Consider the following 20,209-nt stretch of genomic DNA (forward strand, 5'->3'; position numbering starts at 1 on the left):
GTTAGCAAATGTGTTGATTTTCAAGACTAATTAACCCCTTGCCACATGAAATAATTTTACCAGTTTTTGTGAATAATGCACCTGTAATTTGGTCACGTATACTATTTGGCCTTTGAACCTCTCTTAGTTTTGCTTAGAAATCTGACCTAGAAAAGTGGTGTTTGTCAAACCTCTTTTATAGCTGACTGCTTAAGAAGAGCCAATCGACATTCCACCTAATATGACTCGCCTGTAGGCTATAACTGCCTTTGTAATAGTGACATAGTTACTTCAAAATTAAAGTCATTTTCATGTGGTATTTCCGTTATTTTGTCTACCCCTTGTAGACCTATGTGGCTGTGAATATATGTTGCAAAAAGTACATTTTGGAAAAACAAAAACAAAACGTACTGTACATTTCTGCAGACTCCTCCTCCTACATTCTTTTATTTTCACTGTGCTGTGGACAAAACGTTGCAACATAGTTCGTCAGCCATGCTTTTATTTTGAAAGTCTTGACCGGAAGCTCTATTTTTTTGATTCGTGTTGGCTTGACGCTGGTGGTGTGAAAAGCACGATCACTTCTCAGAAAGGACGGAAAGGAACACACTGACTCCCGGGAACATTTTTCAACCTATTCAACACTCCTTGCGTGATACGATTAGTGTACCAGGTAAGATGTGAAATGTGTCTCTGCGGCTGGAAAATAACAACAGTCTTTTACGGCCTATTGTCGTTTTTAGGCCGTATTGCTGGCGTTCAAGCGGAGCTCCTCTCTTTTCAGAGGGATACATCACGTATGGCGCTCTTTACTTCGAAAGGGGTAGCAAAGACCCGCGCCTGTCATTATAATTTCCCACAATTTAAAGGGAAATATTCGCAGTTATTCGGCGTCCTACCGAAACATGTCGGAGTATCATATTTTCCTACGATCGACCTTTTATTTTCCTGCATCAAAAGGCCTTGCGATTGATTTTGGGGCGTTGAGATGTTCATACAGCAAATTGTTTTCAGATATAGTTTGACGGAGAAACACACACCCCCTTTAATTCAAAACTTTGTAGGAGAAATTTGGGCACTTTTCATGTTTCCGCCTAGTCTGATCTCAAATCGGCAATGCCGTCGCCATGTAGTATGGGGTTGTGACATGAGAACATTTCAGTAAACGGCTTAGGTAGAAATAGCCGATATATTCTGTTATTTACTTGGATAGTATTGTGTGTTTGCACGTTGGGCTCCGTTGCTTTTGCCGCCGCAGTGAAATCCTGGCCCTGCTGTCATGGCAGTAATGGCTATATCAAGGCGTCGCAGCAGACTGCTATTGTGATTTAAAACACCCACTTTCGTTTGTGGACTGTTAAGGATTCACTACATCTATTTAATCCTAATATTGAATTTATCTCTGTTGCATCTTTAAATGCCTAAAAGCGCAGTCTGGGCTCATATCTCTGCAAATGACAGTACACCGATTTAAGGGGTTTGATCCACATCTACTCTAAAGAATATATCATTAATCTAATCAAACAGTGAAAGTGAGTGGTGAATTCTGCATGAATGTCAAACGAATTATGAATAATTAATGTATAAAAGTTTTTATTCCAATGCAGTTCTAATGCAAATGAAATTAGCCCAGCCTATTTCAACTGTTAATGTGTCCTGTAGGCCTGTGGCTTGTCACAATAATGGGCCATACAGACTAAAATTGCAGTTTTTCCACAAGATGTAAGGTTTTTGGAGGTGGTGGCAAGTCGGGTCAGACAAGATATAGTGGAATATTGGAACAGATGTGTGCAAAACAAGAAATTATTGTATCATTATTGTATCATTTGAGGGAAACTACTTCTGGTGGGTTTGTCTGATGTTGTGGAAGATGCCCCACATAATTGTAGCCCCTGTGCATGGTAAACACTGGGTTGCACCTAGGTCAGTGGTCCTCAGATCCAGTCGTCGGGGTCCAAAGTGCTGCTGGGTTTCTGCTCTGCCAGGTAGATTTCATTCTGTCTCTCTAATCAGAGGCTGATTTACACCTGGGACGAGAGGTGAAAGGAATTAACTACCTGTGAGAATAGAAAAGCAGCAGCACTCTGGACCCCGAGGACCACTGACCTGGACCTTCTGTCCACTAAAGCCAATGCTGTCTAGAGCTTCAACGCTGATATAAAAAACATGATTGACTCCCTCCCCAACCATAAGTGAGATCTTATGAAACTCCAGTTCTGGCCAGCTATTTTAGTGTAGCTCTGTGGATTTTAGTATTCATTTTATGGAGCAGGCTATAGGACCCTATCCAGAACTCTGCTATACTAACTAGGATCTGAAGTTGGAAAAAGGTCGAGCTTCAGACCTGCTGCAAATCTATCAGTCCCATGTGTGATCCAGCAGACGCTTTTCTGAGCAAGTCAGCTCTTTTAGGAGTGTTTTTAGGACACGGGGCAATTCTTTTGTGACTTCCATTGCTCTATTTTGGAGTTACTTTAGTATTTGCATCAAAGTGTTGCTTCCAACTGTTTCTGGGAAACGGCTTCCAGTGGCTCGTTTCCAGGGATTTTTACCCATTATTTCACAACATTCACTTTTATTTGGGTGGAAATGAGAAACAAACTAGATTTCCCTGTTGGCAAACTAAGGAGCACAACATTTTACTCTTGAATAGCAGAATTTATAAGGGATGTGTGGCAACCCAAACTGTGGACAGTTGCGCAGATACACATTTACAAAGATTTTACCTCAGATATTATTGGCTTGTTTGAATACATTAATAATTTGAACAACTCAGAACTACAGATTTCTTATCATCTTACCTTACGCACTACCAGTATGTTGGGCCATCTCTTCATCAGAATCATTTTACCTACTTTGCCCAAGACTTTGGGCATCATCCACCTATACATTCAAAAGTCCTATGGCTTCTGGTTTGTCTCTGAGATATAATGTACGTGAGCTGGACATATAATTTGATCTATGCATCAACACCTAATCACTCTTGCTTTTGTCTAAGCTGTGTTGTTGACATGGGTGAACACATGGTGAGGCAGTGGCGCTGGCTGAATAAAGGGGATTATGTTTTTTATTTAACTTCTTTGATACTATGTTTGAAAAGGACCTACCAGCCAATCTCACACAAAGTTAACTTGTCACTCTCAATTTCCCCATTTTTGTGGTTCATTTTCAGTAACTTGGCCACACAAAAGCGCGGTTGGCCATGTCGGGACAGAGGAAAGGAGCCGCAGCACGGCTGCCTAAATGTGCCTTCTGCAGAACCAACTGGGACAAGGAGTGTGGGCAGCTGCTGGTGTCGGACAACCAGAAGGTGGCAGCCCACCACAAGTGCATGGTGAGGAGAATACAGACTCCACAGCCACGGAAACACTGGCATGCCATTCAGGAAAACCTGTTTTCAATATAAAAATGCCACATGGGATTTTCTTATTCATATTTCACTGTGAAATTAGTTTGGATGACACCGTCTAATGCATGGTTAGTTATGCACTTTAATTCAGTTTGGGAGCTCTCCCTCCCTTTAGACTGGAACATGACGCATCAGAAGTGGTAAGGGGAAATAAAAAAACATGCAGATACTGTTGATAGCAGCTCATAGGGAACTGTAGAGTGCTGCCTGCAGCAATCATTGCTATCATTGTTAGTAGTATATTAGAGAAAATACTGCATGGGCTACCTTTGTAACCATTTCATGTTTTCATCCCCATGTAGCTTTTCTCCTCTGCCCTGGTTACATCGCACTCAGACAGTGACAACATTGGAGGATTTTCCATTGAGGATGTGAAAAAGGAGATCAAAAGAGGGAATAAACTGGTGAGTTTCCACTGTCCTTTACTGTGAGTGCAGCAGGAGGTGCAGGCCGGTGGAAGAGTCGTCCTGTAAAGCCACTAGGCGGAGCGTCGACTCCGTGTTCTCCTGCTGTCAACAAGCCGTCTGAGAACAACAAATTACATGTGGCTGAAGTATTTTTACAAAATTTGGTGCTCAAACATTTTTTTTTCCTACCAGAATTGTATCATTTTGTGAGACACTTTTGGCGAAAAGCTGAATGACAGCGGGATTTCCTTTTGTGTTTATAAATGTCAGCGTCTAATGGCATAAAATGGATCACTTTTATTTATTGAGGAGACATTTTGATTTTGGGATATTGAAGCAAAATTTATATCGACAGTTATTATATATGTCAGTTTGTGCAGCCAAATTAAGTGTTGGAGGTGGATGTGTGCTTACTATACAGGTAGAGTGTTAAAGGGGTTACAGTGTGTTGCTCCAAATATGTCTGGTGGTGCAGGATGCTGTTGAAGCTGACAGTACCACAATAACAACACCACACTTCCAAAAATGTTGTGCATGTCTGAAAAAATCGAGTAGATGCTTTAATAGAAAATAATGCACATGTGTTTTTGCACGCTGACAATTTTCTTGTACACATGCTCCTTCTGTTTTTGTTAAAGGGACAGCCAGTACTTCGTGGGCCCAATAGCACACTCTGTTTGTATAAGTATCTATAAAGTGAATATATCTGACAAGGTTTATAGTTTTTATTTATTTATTTTTTCCACTGGTCTACATGACACAACACTGTGCATATGTATGGCCTCCTGTAGACATGTTAATGTGAATACAATGCACATTTGCACACCATGTATATTGCTGTAAATTAATATCTGCTCCTCAGTTTCATACATTGTTATATTTACACTTTCAAAATAGTTCCACTGTGTACATGTTGATATTTTTATGTATAACAATGTATGCCTGTATTTATACATGATATAGCAATGTAGCAAATATGTTTGTTTATAGATACTTATATTCATGTATTTTATATTTATTTGCTTATATCTACTTATACCTACATATACAACAAATGTTTCATATTTAGTAATTCATATTTAAGTAAGCAATTGAGACTGTTGGTTACCAGGTACCAACTGTAAGTAAATCCGTAAATATTCGTAAACCATTCCTTTCCCATACTTCACACTTTTACAGTCTACTTAAGTCTACTTAATTGTCAGCAGCCTGTGTTTGCATAACCCCACAACTGTTTGTATTCTAATTTATTGCTTTTATTGTTTCCATAATTAATTTTTTTCCTGCTATTTTCATTGCTTATTTGTACATTCTAGTTCTGTGCTTCTATTCTGTTTCCTTCTCCCTTCTGACTCGGAAAGGAACTGACTGACTATTTCTTTTGCTACCGCAGCGATCTAATTTCCCCATAGGCGTCAATAAAGTTTCATCTCATCTTATTTGCATACAGCCTTTCAGAGCCAGTTAAGGATTGTTCTGCTTCTCCCACATGTTTTATCTTTCAGGGCCCTGTGATCTTTTGTAGAGAAAGTAATATTTATATCTATGTTTCAAATTTTTATTTTGCGTCCCATGACCCGCTGACAACTATTTTGACTGAGCTGAGGAGCAGCATGAATAATTGTAGAGCTGCTTGTTGCACAGCAGATAGTTCTGTTTCTTCTCTGACAGCCGCAGCTCTGTTTCCTTCCCTCTCAGATGTGTTCTTCATGTCACCGGCCTGGTGCTACGATCGGCTGTGATGTGAAGACGTGCCGGAGGACGTATCACTACTACTGCGCTCTGAAGGACCGGGCCCAGATCAAAGAGAATCCTTCACAAGGGATTTACCTGTAAGTCACTTTGCCTGTGGGCCCTTTTGCAAGTTAATCTAAAGTAAATGAAGACACTGTTCATCTGACTTTTAAAACATGTATTTGTTTTGCTCCTGAACATAGTGTGTACTGTCGTAAACACCGGGACGCCTCTCAGGATGATATTCAAGGTAAAGTGCACTTTAACATCTGTTATACCACTATACAGACTCTGGATGAGTTTGACTGAATATCTGTTTCCCTCTTCATTCCCAACATAGATACAAGAAAAGTTTAGACCCCATGAAATAAAAAACAACTTTCTGAGTTGTTAAATTGTATCCTTATGCTTGTACTTGTACCATAAGACTCAAGATGATGATACAGCACCCAAACCCAAAAGACACAAAATTATGCTAACTAGACATTTTATCAAAAACATCAATGCATCTTTTCCTCCAGTCGTCCTTAATGTGAAGAAATGAATGAGTCATTCTGTACTTGTGTTATGTAGTCATTTATTTATATACAGTGAAATGATTAATACAGCTCCTCAAGCTTGTAAAAGATTTTGATTGATTACTACCAAAAAACATGCCGTGACCACCAGTACCCCCAATCATTTGCTTTAAATTATTATGATATATGCTGATAAAAAGCAGCTCTCGTAGGCTACACAGCCGATTATTATATTCACTATTTGACACTATTTTGACAAATTCTAAGGCAGGTTACTGATATAATAAAAATAAATTTCTCCAACACTATGTTTCTTGCTTGCTGTAACAAGACTGCCCTTTTGTTTTAGTTTTTTTTTCCTCTTGCCATTCATGGCTTCAATAATTGGTTGTGTTTTTAAAACTAAAAATATCCTTCAAGACAACACTCGGCTATGGCCGTCCTGTAGGAGAAAAAATACATTCTGTGGCATCAGTTTGAAACTTGTTGAAGGAATGAAATTGAGCACAAACTTGATAACGCACACACATCTTATTAACCTGTGGGTATGTGTTCATTAATTTGTTCACACAAATTAAGAAATTGTGCGCACAAAATAATGAAAATGAGGGTATGGATTGACCAAAATGAGCCAACGATATGCGTCTTGTGCACTCTAATGAATCAAAACGAGGGCATTAAGTCTGCACATGCAATCCCATGCACATGCACGTACCATCTCATGCTCTTGATATAATAAATGATGGCCTCAATATATGTTTTGTCCTCCTACGTTCTTCCAGTAAAAGCTCTGTCTTAAGCATGATGGTTGGTTTGTTATCAGATGAAGAGGCAGGCGTGGCCAATGATTCAGACTCCTCGCCTCCACAAAGTAGGGGCCGGGGAAGGTTTGAGAAGGGGAGAGCCAAGGTTGGATCTCGTGGCCAATCAGAAGACACCCGCTCCACCTCCTCACAGGGTGCAGACGAGGAGAGCTCATCCCACGTAAGGCAACACGCCTGTTCACAAACACACTAGCTGAATCCAAATGTCCGGACTTCACCGCACTTGCAGACTCGCAGACTTTGCGGGCGCGTTCCCGGGAAGTCTGCGAGTGCTGAGGGCTGTCCAAATCCACAATTCATCCAGTCCACAAGGGGCCTCAAGCGGACTTTCTGCAGACTTCCAGAGAGTCCGCTTGGGGTGCAGACTTCAGCAGACTTCACTGATTTAATTACCCACAATTCATTGCAATACGGACGTGACATTGTAGTTTTTCCAATTGCCGAACAAAAAAACAAAAAGAACATTATGAATGTGTAAAACAATTACTTTATTAAAACGTTACTTGAATCATGTAGGCTAGAAATAATATTCAACCACATCATGACAGAAATATGTAGGAAATAAGTATAGGCTATAGAGGTAATCAAAATGTATTTTATTATTGTAGTCTTTAAGTGATGGTAGCCTATAAAAGCTGTGCAGTGTAATGCCAAATATCCAGGCTATGAAAAACGAAAAACCACAAAAGAAGGTCTTCCAATGTAAGAAATACCCAATTTATTTAGCCATAGTCCGGTCCTTATTTACAAACATTTCTGTATTTGAATGTGTGTAGCCTATATGTTGTATAGAAATGTATGAGTATCATTTTGTTCACTCAGAAAACAAGCCTAGAACGATTACATACGCAAGTGCTGCAGCGATCACCGTGTAGGCTACATGATTGTAGTTGTCGCTAGACTGTTGCTTCGAACGTTTCCACAGCAACGAGTGAAACAGACTTGAGGCCTGTCTATCAGCGGCTTATATAGCCTTGCAGTCTCGCGCCCTCGCAGACTTGACGTGATGACGTTGAACATGTCACAGTACGTACGACTGAAGTCCGCGAGGGCTCAGTCCACAAGTCCGGAGGGTTGACATTTGGATAGAGCAACTCTGAAATTGACTTGTGTTGTTGGTCTATCTGCACTGTATGTGGCCTCTGATGGAAGTTTTGTTCTGGTTTGTTGCTGTGTGTTGCAGCGGGACAGGTCGCCTCTCAGAGCCAGTCCAGGAGACGGCGGGCAGCGCTGTGGCTTTTGCCATGCGGGTGAGGAGGAGAATGAAACGAGGGGCATGCTCCATGCAGATAACGCAAAAAAAGTTGCTGCACACTACAAGTGCATGGTAAGATGGTAACCAGATCCCACGTTGTTGTTTTGTTGGAGCTTCTGTTTGTTCGTGTTCTGTTCTGTTGCCAACACTGGAGCTTGATGTTGTCCCTGAACCCTTACAGCTGTTTTCGTCGGGGACGGTCCAGCTGACCACCACTTCACGGGCTGAATTTGGAAACTTTGACGTCAAAACAGTCATCCAGGAAATCAAGAGGGGGAAAAGAATGGTGCAAAGATTTGTTCTCAAATAAACTTGATGATTCACAAATTCTAAAAAAAAAAAAAAAAAAATGTTTTTGAATGATGTATGTACAAATTGTTGACTTTGTTTTTCAGAAATGTACGCTCTGTACTCAATTGGGCGCGACCATTGGGTGTGAAATCAAGGCCTGTGTGAAGACCTACCACTATCACTGCGGCCTGCAGGACAAAGCCAAGTATATCGAAAACATGGCGCGTGGCATCTACAAGTGAGCTCAACTTCTACTGAATTTGGATTTTTAGTTGAAAAGAATAGTCTCAGGTAGTACAATATTACAGAGTATAGTGCATTATAGTATAGTATATGTAATATAATGCATATAATGGTACATAGAGATTTTCTCCATTGCAGAAATGGTTCACGTTTTACACTGTATATATTTATTGCCACACTCAGTCATTTGCACTCTGGTTTTACATGAAATCATCAAGAAAGTAAACGTTATCCCTTGAAATCCATTACTGTAAAGGTTGTTCAGGTGACGAGACTTGGCACACAACAGTAAACAGTTGTGTCACAGTTGTGTGTCATGGCAGATGCACCTCTTGACTCAAATAAGCTATTAATTTTAACAAAATGATGTTAAAATCAAAATATGATGGTGCTTTTTAGGTTGCCTGGAGGAACTAACTAGAAATAATTTAGATTATGTGTTGAATCCGTAATCTTTTACATCAATTATTTGAGACTTACTTACCACAATTATGAGATTTTTATAAGGAGCAATTCTCTACACCTTTTTAAAATTGAACCACATTAACTTTGTAAATTGATCCGTGGTTTGCATTGGAGCTGTGCAGAATAACTGATAATGTCTTGGGTTCATTTTAGTAATTATGAGCCCCGCTGTGTTTTTTTTTTCAGACTGTACTGCAAGAACCACAGTGGCAATGAGGAGCGGGATGAGGAAGACGAGGAACGAGAGAATCGCAGCAGAGAGCGGGCAGCGATCGACCACAGAGGGACGCCGTCGCAACTCAATGGCAACTAGGTAGGATATCGACAAACCTTATTTAGTGTATATGGTTATTGTGAGCAATAACTGTTGATACAACTTAGAAATTGTCCACATTAAGTGTCAAACATGTGGATTCAATGTTAAACTACAACAGAAAATGGAATTAAAACATTTCCTGTCATTTGGCTGATGCCAGTCTTCTTTTTGCAGTTTGGAGCGATGGATGTGAAAAAAAGAAGAGTTCAAAGATGGCGGAGAGATATTTTTTTATACTGAATCATAGCCTACTCACGAAGTCATGGTCTACAAGCTCCCGCAGTTTCTTCACACGTTTTTTCCAGTCGAGGGACACACTGGACCGAAGCGGGCCGGTTGTCGTCTTCATCGAACTTTTCTTTGAGTTAACTGGACGAGCTTTTCACAGACTGGTGGCACTCTGCAGAGAACGGAGGATTGCTGCAGGATAATGAAAAAGCCATGGCTAATCTTTCCCAGCCGTCAGTTGTGGGCTCAATTTGGAGTACATGTAATATTGCCATGGAACAAGATCTGAACGGACTGATCTTTTGATTGTCACTCGCTGCCCATGCCCCCCACAGTTTACATGAACCACACTTGCCCAAAACAGAAACATTCTTCCTCTTCCTTAGCTTCTAAAGGACTCACTTTTAAGAGGGGTCTATTTGTTACTAGTCTCTCGATGAAGTTGTGCAGTTTGATTACTTTGTTCTGTCTTAAGAAATATCTTTTCCATGTTAGCCTTTCTTTCTTGATATGTAATATTTTGCTACTGTATTATCACCATGAGTAATTTTGAATATCTGGATTTCAGACGGTCACAATTAAAGTTTTTGCCAGCATGCACTTGGATTTTCCCACTGTTAAAGGTGGCATTTTTTTATTTGACTGATAAAGGGCAATGTAGAGCTCTTTAGAAGAGTTGGCTTGACTTTGTTTGTTGTACTGTTCCTTGTATCTCTACAAATGTATCCACGAATGATTGGAAATAGAAAAGATTTTATTTTACACATCTGCTGAGTGAATTGAGTCTTTACTTCTGAAAGTGTGGACAAACTTGTGCAAGGTCAGAAAGTATTCCTCATATGGTTGGTAGCAGGATGTTTTGGAGGTTTCGGGGTGAGAGTTTGGAGGGTGAGGAATGTCACACGAGCTGCACGTTCCCATCCAGACTGGAGCCTCTTATGCTCCAATCTGGAGCGTTCATATTCTGCAGCTGTAGTGTTTTATATTAAAATGTATACTGTTAAACGTTTATGCAGTTTTATTTTACAGTGTAATTGATTTAAACAAGCAGTCATTAGGTCTATACAGAATTATTGTTTTACAGTCATTTTTTAACAGTTTTAGCAGCACACCACAGCTTAAGGTGCTGCTCATAGGACTAAACTCTCAAACTCAAATATCAAAATCTGGGCGCAACACCATTTAGATGCAACTATTTGCAATGCATGAGAATGCAGTGCAATGATGCAGCCTGAGGAAGGTCACTGAGACTGAAAGGTTGCTGTTAAATTGTATTTAAATAGTGTGCGCCCAGATTTTTATGCGCCGGTGCGGAGGCATAAAATATGTTTTCGGGTTGTCCGTCCGTCCGTCCGTCCGACCGTCCGTGCCATTCTCATGAACGCGATATCCCAGGAACGCCTGGAGGGAATTTCATTACATCTGGCACAAACGTCCACTTGGACTCAAGGATGAACTGATTAGAATTTGGTGGTCAAAGGTCAAGGTCACTGTGACCTCACAAAAGTGACCTCAAGAACTCATACGCTAATTATGACAAAATTTCACACAAATGTCTAATAGGATCAAATGATGAAGTGATGACATTTTATATCCAAAGGTCAACTTCACTGTGACATCATAATGTTTTGCTTACCACTGTAGCTGAGAAAACGATCTTGGGTCCTTCTACAAAAACAGTGGAAGTGCTGTCACTTACTTTTGCAGACACCAAAATCCTTTAAGTTGACCTAATAATCACATTAATTACATATGTTCAATAAATAAAGATTGTCCTTGCAAAGATAACAAAGATTATTCATCTAATGTTCAATGTTTGACAGCCGTGGCCGGAGGCATTATGTTTTCGGGTTGTCCGTACGTCTGTCTGTACGCCAGTAATTAGCTTTGCCAAGATGGCAAGATCCAGGCAGACAAACAAACCATATGGCTTTAGCATACACTGATCCAGTGCAATCTAGATAACAACAACTAACAGCAACTAACATGATACATCTTACATAGTCTACACATATTAACATAGTATTTTGCACAAACATCCGTTAAGAACGACCATTAGATCCTTAATAAAAAATATTATCTAAGGGGAAAGCGCATTAACCCTTTGCTTGGATGTCCCTAACCAAATAGACTACAGCCTAACCTACACATAATTATTTATTTTATGGCAAGCGCAGCTTGTATTGTAAGATGTTTGGACATTGTTGGGCTTTTAGAAAAAAAAAACCTGTTGAAAAGACTGATTTATAGACTAACAGCTTGTTGAGACTGCTGACCTCCATGCCTTGATGCCCCCACCCCAGCACACCACCGCGAAGAACAGAGCACTGGCTACTACAGACTGATAGAAGATCTGCAGGAGCCTGTTACACACACTGAAGGATCTGAGTCTCCTCAGGAAGAACAGTCTGCTCTGTCCCTTCCTGAAGAGGGCTTCAGTGTTGTGAGTCCAGTCCAGTTTTTTATTGATTTGGACCCCAAGATACTTGTATGAATCCACCCTCTTCCCTTCCTCTCCCTGGATGACAACCAGGACAGGGGGCCTCCTGTTCCTCTGGTAGACCACAAGCTCATTGGTTTTGCTGATATTGAGCTTCAGGTGACTGTCGTTGCACCATGTGACGAAGCTCTCTATCAGTCCTCTGTACTCCTCTGTAAAAATAGTCTCTAAGTGAAGACAGCATGTTTCTCACTGGAAATTATTCACTGGAATCATACATGTCAATATAGTGATAACTTCCATTTCACTAAAAAATACACTTAATACCTTTCATTAAATTCCTTCAAAATCTTCACTACATATATTTTATGAGTCTGGACAGACATGGATGTAAACTGCAACTTGACTTGGCGGAGGCATACAACCGCGAGGCAGTTATTTCTAGTTTATATTATTGTTTTACAGTAATGCCATAATATATTTGTGGCAAGTCTATTAACGTTATAAATCATAACTTGCACAATTATAATAAAGCCTAAACTGAACAAGTAAGATTTAGAGGCAGTATAAATGGGCAGTATTGCTTTATTGGCAAATTGTCCTTCAAATTGTTGTCCATATTTCATGGAAATATAAATAATTTCCCTGATACTTAATGGTAAAAGTACTTGTTGGTGAAAGACAAAATGTCATCAAAGATAAACATTGTCCTACCACAGTAGAGCATTGTGAAGGGTAAAATGCATTACACTATGCACTATAGTGTCCTACAATGGTAAACAGCAGTAACTTTTTTTTTTCTTTTTCCAAAGGTCAAATATCCGGACTCAGGTTTAGATTTTTATTTGAACAAAAAAATAGACCCATAGGTGCTACTAAACCATATATATTATCCACTTCTGTGCCAAGAATACTTTCGTCCACAGGAGATACAGAAGATGAAGATAATTAAGTATTTTCCCTCAGTTTCACTCTCTTGTCCTTTAGCTGTGCAGGGCCGCATGGCAGACTTTCGGCTTTCTCCCAGAAGGGGGCGGGGCTAAAACACTTCCTGTTGATTCGATTTGCCCGCCGTCTGCCTGCGTCATGATGTACACAACAGCTACAGTAGAGCCGCAGCACGGAAAAGAAAGGAAAGAGACCCTCGGTAGCAACGAAGCTAGCTGCCTCCATGTGTCTGCTGTCACAAGGCTGAAGTCTGTGAGGATTTTTGTGTCTTTTTATCTTGCTGAAGCCTGCGGTACACCAAGGTGAACAGAGGTGACGATACGGACATGGCGACATCCAGCCCCTGCGTTGTGGTAAGGTCCCCCAACTGCCAAAATTAAGCAACTGCGACTGGTTTTGGGAGAATGTGGCCATAGGTTGCCTAGGCTATACACACACACAGGAATAACACACTGTACATGGGCGCCATTGCATCAGCAAAACGCCTTGAACACACTGCATGTTACTGCTAACTGAATTACTCACCGACAGGCCTACATTTTCACCTTGATAGCATGTTTCCCGTAGATAGTGCAGTTTTAGCGCGGCCTGCGGCTATGATACAGACAGTCACACACACGCGCTGTCCACGCATGGCACGTGTGACGTTAGAGCTTCATTCACATAAGGCTGGACACATTAAAAAACATTTGTATTTGTGCTGTTAATTGACAACAGGTTACACAGGCAACACGAAATGCATAAACCCTATAGGTGTGTGTGTAGTTGGTATTTACTAATCACAGCAGAACTTGTAGGACAGAAAGATTCCGATGCAAAATAATTGGTGTAAAAATCAAATTGAATAGGAACAACATGTTTATAATAATTATTCTAAATCCATTGTGGAAACATGTCCATTATCCAAATGTGTACAATTATGAATGTACTGACATCCTGCAATATCCTCTTGGTATAGAGGGCAGTGGCAGATTTCCTCTATCAGGACAAAAAAACTATCTATCTATAGGAGTAAGACTGTTCCTTACAAAATACAGAGTTTGAATGTTGACCTTTTTTTATAAGTTATTTAACCTTTTAACTAGAAGCAAGAAACAGTATGGAATGTAGCCTATACCACGTCTCTGGAAGCATGAATGGCTGTATTATTGTCTCTGGGAAGCGAAGAAAAGCAAATTGTGCCTTCTGGCAAGTCAAGAAGATAGCCTATAGCGAATTTAAGTATCGTAGGGAATGGCATCGAAGATTATTGAGAGTTCTCTTGGTGCCATAAGCAATTTTAAATTAAAGAGTCCTGTGTTATACAGCTGACTCTACAGAGGGATATCTTGTCACTTCTATAAGAACAAGACTTGATGTTGTATATCTTTTGTTCCAACGTAAATATTTGTGTGTCCAAGTTTAACCGGAATGTCATCAGCATCCAGACTGATATCTGGCAACTGCAAGTTAATATGATAAACTGATAATCTTAATTTGGTCCCATGCTTGGATGAGAAAGTGAAAATTATCGGATCAAGAATTAAATCAAAAGGTTCAATTAGTTTGCAGGAAAATCATTTGTGACGTTTCTCCTTATCTTGACCCCAGTGCAGTAGGTACTTTATTTCAGTTTGGGTCAACGTCCACTGTGTGCATTCTGTATGTCTGTATACTAGATTAGCTAAGCCGCCTGTGATATGGCCTCTGAGCTGGAGGAGGTAAATAAATAACCAATGTCCTATTTTCCATGACATTTCCAGCAGACGATTTGGAAGACAGCGTTTTGCTATTATTTGGTCTTGCCAACAGCCTGGCAGACACACTCGCTGACACAGATAACAAGGCCAGCTGAATGTACGTTTTGCTTAAAGGGCGCTCAGAAAATCAGCAGCACATCTTGTCTTCTATGTCAGATTTGGAGAGAGAAAGCAGAATTACCTGTGCAGCATGATGTTGCCAAACCTGAATATTGTTTGCACAAAGTTCAAGGTTGTTTGAGCCCCCCCCCCCCTTAATGTTTGTTACACAGCACTGACATTTTCCCTCAGTCTAGTACATCAGGGTGTTCTTCGTGTGTAAGATTATCATCCAAGTTTTTTTAATTCACTAATGGGTGGTGAGCCTGTGAGCGCCAGAGGAATAGACACACCTTTGGATCACGTGTCCCTGAGGACATCTGCTCACTATCAACCGCCTAGTTTTTGGGAATAAAGGGCGTAGCCCAAGCAGATGGACTTGTTTTCATTTGGGTGGGCATAAGGAGGGAACTGTTTTATTCTAATTCAGTAGAGCCTCATATGAGGTCATGCATCTTGCTTCACTGGCCACTGGGTTGCAATGTGAACATCTAATACTGCTCTGTGTTGTAAATACTGCAAGTCTGCCTCAACCCCTCAACCCCTCAGCACCTCAAGCTCTGGAATAGCTTCCCAACTATCACATGACGCCAGTTATGTCTCTGGGTTCAAGTGCCGGGCAATTTGTCCCTGAGCTGGAAATTTGATTTTACGAAATATAACAAATACTGAAAACATTGTATAGAGTTAGCATAGTTTGGAATTCCTGGGAAGACGTTGTGTCTGTTGAGCCTCCAAGACCTGGGCATTAGGACAGAAGGTCCAGTTATATTTTTCAGTAGCAGCAGAGGGAAGGATTCAGTGCCGTCTTAATGATGATTGGAAAGGAGCGATTTCTCTTTCAGGGAAACTCAGGTCAATATTGACCCCTCCTTACAACCGTCTTGATTTATAGTTGAGTGGGGGTTCCACTTGCTAGAACTGTTAGACTGTACTTAATTTTCCAGCCTTGTCCTCAAAGTGTGTGTTTTGTGGCAAAAAGTCTGCTTCAACAGTGAAACCATAGTAAGTTGGGGAGTGGTTGGGAAAATAAACCACCGTCCATCCCCTCCCCTCTCCTTTACTGCCCTGCATCAAATGATTGCCTCATGTCTCGTGTTGGGTAATACCCTAGAGATTTTTTTAACCCCTTTGTGTCATTTTCTGAGTTTGTGATCTGTTTATTTCAGATCAGTGATGAGGAGCAGGGGTACGACCTGGACCTTTTCTGCATACCAAAGCACTATGCCGCTGACCTGGAGAGGGTCTACATCCCACATGGACTCATCTTGGACAGGTGCGTTGCTACATTTGTTCTGGCTTACAGTGGCAATTTCTACCAAAGGCAGAATCCAGGACGCGAGTGGAGTGCCAAATCTGACTCCAATATCATCCCACTGTTGGCTTTCTTTGTTTATTTCATTGACTTGAAGATATTGTTCCCTCTCAAATTGCTTCCCTGTGTTCTTGATACAAGAATTGACAAACATGAATTTTAAATGCCTTTTTGAAGTTACAGCTGGACTATTTTGATTTCTTTTTTCTATTTTTCTATCCCAGATTTTGGCTTTAACCCTTCATGCAATAAACAAGTGCAAACTGAACCGAAAGAAAGGCAATTACGTCTCATTCATGTCAAGGAAATGATTCTAGTTATTTTAAAACTCATTTTCGAAAGCCAGCTCTCCTATTATTATAGCTGGGAGTGCTTAAAAATGGCAGCTATGCCTGCTGATCCAAATAGAGAAAGGAAATGGGAACTAATGCTGACTGTAGCAGAAAACTGAGCTGACTGTCACTCTCTCCCTCACGTGACGCAGGACAGAGAGACTGGCCAGGGAGATCATGAAGGACATGGGCGGGCACCACATCGTGGCCCTCTGTGTGCTCAAAGGGGGCTACAAGTTCTTTGCAGACCTGCTGGACTACATCAAGGCCCTCAACAGGAACAGCGACCGTTCAATCCCAATGACAGTGGACTTCATTCGCCTTAAGAGCTACTGTGTAATCTTTTTCTTTTTTTTTATGCTCTTTATTGTTTCCTTAAAAACACTACAATATGCACAAGAGAAGCAGAGTCATTCAAACAAGTCAACAAGTCAAGTCAGTCAACAAAAGTTACAAAAAACGTTAAATAAATAAAATGTGTTGTGTAATCTTTTTTTCTGTCTGTATTCAGGTTTTCAGTATCACCCTTAATGAGTTGATGGTCTTTTTTTTTTTTGTATCATAGCATGGCTTTCTGTATGTGTGATTGCTTTAGTTAATCACAGACCTCAACTTCCTTTTGCAGCATATCTGCTTTTGTACGTCATGATTCATATTATATATTGCATAAACGTACATAATTAATATTATATAATACAATAATTACCTTAATGGATTTGTGTCATCTGCACAATATTTTATGCAATTTTGTGTACGGATGCATTTTCTACACTCTTGCAACAAGTGGAATGATGTGAGCTGTGGTGTTTCTTCTTCACAGAACGACCAGTCGACAGGTGAAATCAAAGTAATCGGCGGGGACGACCTGTCTACACTGACAGGGAAGGTGAGCAGCACCGTCATCTAAAACGATAATCTGATTATTTTGCTAGATATCGTGATCATGAATATTAATAATGATCATCAGTCCCAGTGATTTGAGGAATAATTTTTTTACTGCACTATTTGCATCTTATTATGTAGATATCTTATCATTTTCACTATTTTCAACTTGCATTTCAATTGAAATGTTTACATATATTCACAGATTATTAACTGAAACTGCTGTGTATGATTATGCACACTAAATAAGTTCTGCAGCACTAGCAGTGAGCCCAGTTCTTCACAGGGCAATTTAGAGAAACCTCTACCTTAGCAATACCTTGGATAGTCTTTCTCACAAGTGCAGTCACATGGGTCCCTGCAGGGCTACGAAACACAAATCCATTTCACTACCAATTATACATGGCATGAAGTATTTGGCAGAAATCCCTTCCAGGTCTCGCCCCCTACCACTCTCACTACGGCTCCCACGGTTTCTCCCTAAGAACTTTCTCACTGACGCAACAATATCAAAGGTTTTCCCATACAGTTGTGTAAGAGGCCGTGGCCACAGAGACAGATAGCTGAAGGTCACCAGAGAGCATTCATGTTCACATTCCTAATGGGATCAATTACATATTAAGATGAAATGTGTTCAGTCCATTATTTGCACTAAAGTAAAGCCTTTTCTTTTCTTTTCTTTTCTTTTCACACAGAATGTCCTGATTGTGGAGGTATGCTTTGAATTTGTATTTTTTTCTCTCTCTTTATTGATGTAGACCTTTTGCCGTTCCACTGCTGCTAATGTGAGTTTCTCTTGCGTTGTGTTTCCAGGATATCATCGACACAGGGAAGACAATGAAGACGTTATTGCAACTTCTCAAACAGTACAATCCCAAAATGGTTAAAGTAGCAAGGTAATTTAATCCCTTCACAACTGCTATTTGCAATTCCAAACTTGCAGCCACAAGGAATCGTGATGATGTGTGTAAGTGTGTATGTATAGCATAACCATAAAGTGTTGCATAACCATAAATTGCAGTGGATTGAAAGGCCGCCTCAGAAAACCAATGCTTGTTATCAGCTATTCTAGCAGCTATGCAGTCATGTGATCATCATCATCTTGGTTTCTGTCCTCAGTTTGCTGGTGAAGAGAACACCGAGGAGTGTTGGCTACAGACCAGACTGTGAGTTTAGCACAGCAATAAATATGATTAGTAGAATATATAGTTGGTTAATTTAAAATCAGTAGATCATGTGTTATATTTCATGCTTTATATTTGTGCCACAAAATATCCTTTTGAATGAGGGTTTGCATACCTTCATGTTGGTGTTGTTAACTATTATAAGGAGGAGTCATTTATTTATCTATTCTCTATTTACTTATATATTCAGTTGTAGGATTCGAGGTCCCTGACAAGTTTGTGGTGGGATATGCGCTAGACTACAACGAGTACTTCAGAGATCTAAATGTAAGTATTCGAGATAAATGAGGACTAGGTAGGTAGCATAATGAGTGAAAGCCTGTTTGATGATCATTAGTGGCAGTTTGTTCCTGTGTTTTATTGTTAGGTACAACAAGACCAAGACCCTCAAAACAAATATGAACCAAAAATTCTTGACCTTCAGTGCACTTAATGTCTTTGTTCCCTTTCTGTTTTTCAGCATATCTGCGTCATTAGTGAAACAGGGAAGGAGAAGTACAAGGCATGAAGAGCACTTCATTACTATTGTTAATGTATGGTTATTTTGGATTTTTGCAGTTCATTTTATATTTGATTTCTTTATATTTGTGTCATGAAAACATTCAGCTGAGTGCAGCTCATGTCACATGTGGATTTTATGCTCAGGGTCCCTGAGGATACACTGATATATAGTGATAATCCTGATATTTGCATTGCCAGTTTTAGTCACCCCACACTTTGGAGTCTATAAATAATGTCATTCAACTTTTTAGAAATTTGATTGCCTTTGATAGAGCCATGTCTGTGTGAACAGCATGGAGCCCAACTTTGCCTGAATTTAGTGTAATGCATCTATGCCTCCTCACTCCTCACTGATTAATATCCAATATGTTTTTTTAATTTATTCAGAGCAAATGCTGCTAGCTTGAAGTAGAATATCACAAGTCTTATGCTACTTCAACATTTCGACAACCTCCTATTTTATAAAATATTGCTTTAATCTTAATAAGTTTTATTTGGAAATAACTGTTTTATTGGCACTCTTAAAGAGGATGTTTAGTTTTCAACAAGTCTGCATGTGTAGTTAGGGACAACAATGTCACTTTAAAGCAATGTGTATTAACAACATATGTTGCTGTTAAAATATGTTGTGTAGAAAGGCAACACGAAAAGTAACACAAATGTAGGCTGTCCCAAACTATACACATGGATGTATTGAAAATGAAGTATCCTTTATTTACGAGTGTAGAAAGTAAAGAAATCTTTGTCTTGAACAGGAGTTGGTGTCCATGCATTACATTTCATTTTATGATATAGAGAATATAGATCCTTTTTAAGGTGAAAAAGATGTATAGTTTGCAGCTGTGCAAATGTTACATTGTTACCTTAATTGAAGTTAAAGGTTATTGAATCAGATGTTTGACGTAATTTACCATCAACTACATTTCATAAATGTTTTTATCTTTACTATATAATCGAGTCTCATCCTATGGTGCCATCATTGTAAACCAATTTCAACTGCATTTTGCAATATCAGCCATTAAATGTTCACACCCCTCCTGTGACCAATGGATTTTCCTACAAAGGTCTAAGGTAAAGGTCTGTAACACTAAATAAGTTAA

At 39.9% G+C, this 20,209-nt stretch overlaps 2 protein-coding genes across 4 annotated transcripts; both read left to right on the forward strand.

Annotated features, from left to right (window-relative positions):
* Positions 1-548: 548 nt before the first annotated feature.
* phf6 (PHD finger protein 6) lies at positions 549-10,551 on the forward strand. 3 transcript variants are annotated; one of them, XM_071539457.1, is made up of 11 exons: positions 549-652; positions 3,152-3,313; positions 3,691-3,792; positions 5,494-5,627; positions 5,733-5,779; positions 6,871-7,031; positions 8,055-8,198; positions 8,308-8,412; positions 8,522-8,655; positions 9,312-9,438; positions 9,602-10,551. In XM_071539457.1, the coding sequence occupies exons 2-10, from the start codon at positions 3,182-3,184 to the stop codon at positions 9,436-9,438; spliced, it is 1,086 nt and encodes a 361-aa protein (XP_071395558.1). In that variant the 5' UTR covers positions 549-652; positions 3,152-3,181; the 3' UTR covers positions 9,602-10,551. The 3 variants fall into 3 exon arrangements, with proteins under 3 accessions (XP_071395558.1, XP_071395559.1, XP_071395560.1); XM_071539458.1 differs by having other exon boundaries at positions 9,616-10,551; XM_071539459.1 differs by lacking the exon at positions 9,602-10,551 and having other exon boundaries at positions 8,522-8,708; positions 9,312-9,411.
* A 2,664-nt stretch (positions 10,552-13,215) lies between these two features.
* On the forward strand, positions 13,216-19,267 carry hprt1 (hypoxanthine phosphoribosyltransferase 1). The gene is made up of 9 exons (XM_071539387.1): positions 13,216-13,410; positions 16,065-16,171; positions 16,695-16,878; positions 17,363-17,428; positions 18,120-18,137; positions 18,238-18,320; positions 18,544-18,590; positions 18,799-18,875; positions 19,069-19,267. The coding sequence occupies exons 1-9, from the start codon at positions 13,384-13,386 to the stop codon at positions 19,114-19,116; spliced, it is 657 nt and encodes a 218-aa protein (XP_071395488.1). The 5' UTR covers positions 13,216-13,383; the 3' UTR covers positions 19,117-19,267.
* The last annotated feature ends 942 nt before the right edge of the window (positions 19,268-20,209 follow it).

This window comes from Centroberyx affinis, unplaced genomic scaffold, assembly GCF_046629955.1.
Source record: "Centroberyx affinis isolate AG114_WGS23_722 - 3 ecotype Tasmania unplaced genomic scaffold, CSIRO-AGI_Caff_v1 ptg003460l_1, whole genome shotgun sequence".
In the NCBI taxonomy this organism is placed as follows: Eukaryota; Metazoa; Chordata; class Actinopteri; order Beryciformes; family Berycidae; genus Centroberyx; species Centroberyx affinis.

Bases quoted from the DNA above. Each gene is read 5' to 3' on its own strand.
- phf6 (XM_071539457.1), top strand. From the start codon at position 3,182: ATGTCGGGACAGAGGAAAGGAGCCGCAGCACGGCTGCCTAAATGTGCC. The intron at 5,628-5,732 runs GTAAGTCACTTT...TCCTGAACATAG, and splicing joins CCTTCACAAGGGATTTACCT to TGTGTACTGTCGTAAACACC. The intron at 8,656-9,311 runs GTGAGCTCAACT...TTTTTTTTTCAG, and splicing joins ATGGCGCGTGGCATCTACAA to ACTGTACTGCAAGAACCACA.
- hprt1 (XM_071539387.1), top strand. From the start codon at position 13,384: ATGGCGACATCCAGCCCCTGCGTTGTG. The intron at 18,321-18,543 runs GTAATTTAATCC...TTCTGTCCTCAG, and splicing joins AAAATGGTTAAAGTAGCAAG to TTTGCTGGTGAAGAGAACAC. The intron at 18,591-18,798 runs GTGAGTTTAGCA...TTATATATTCAG, and splicing joins TGTTGGCTACAGACCAGACT to TTGTAGGATTCGAGGTCCCT.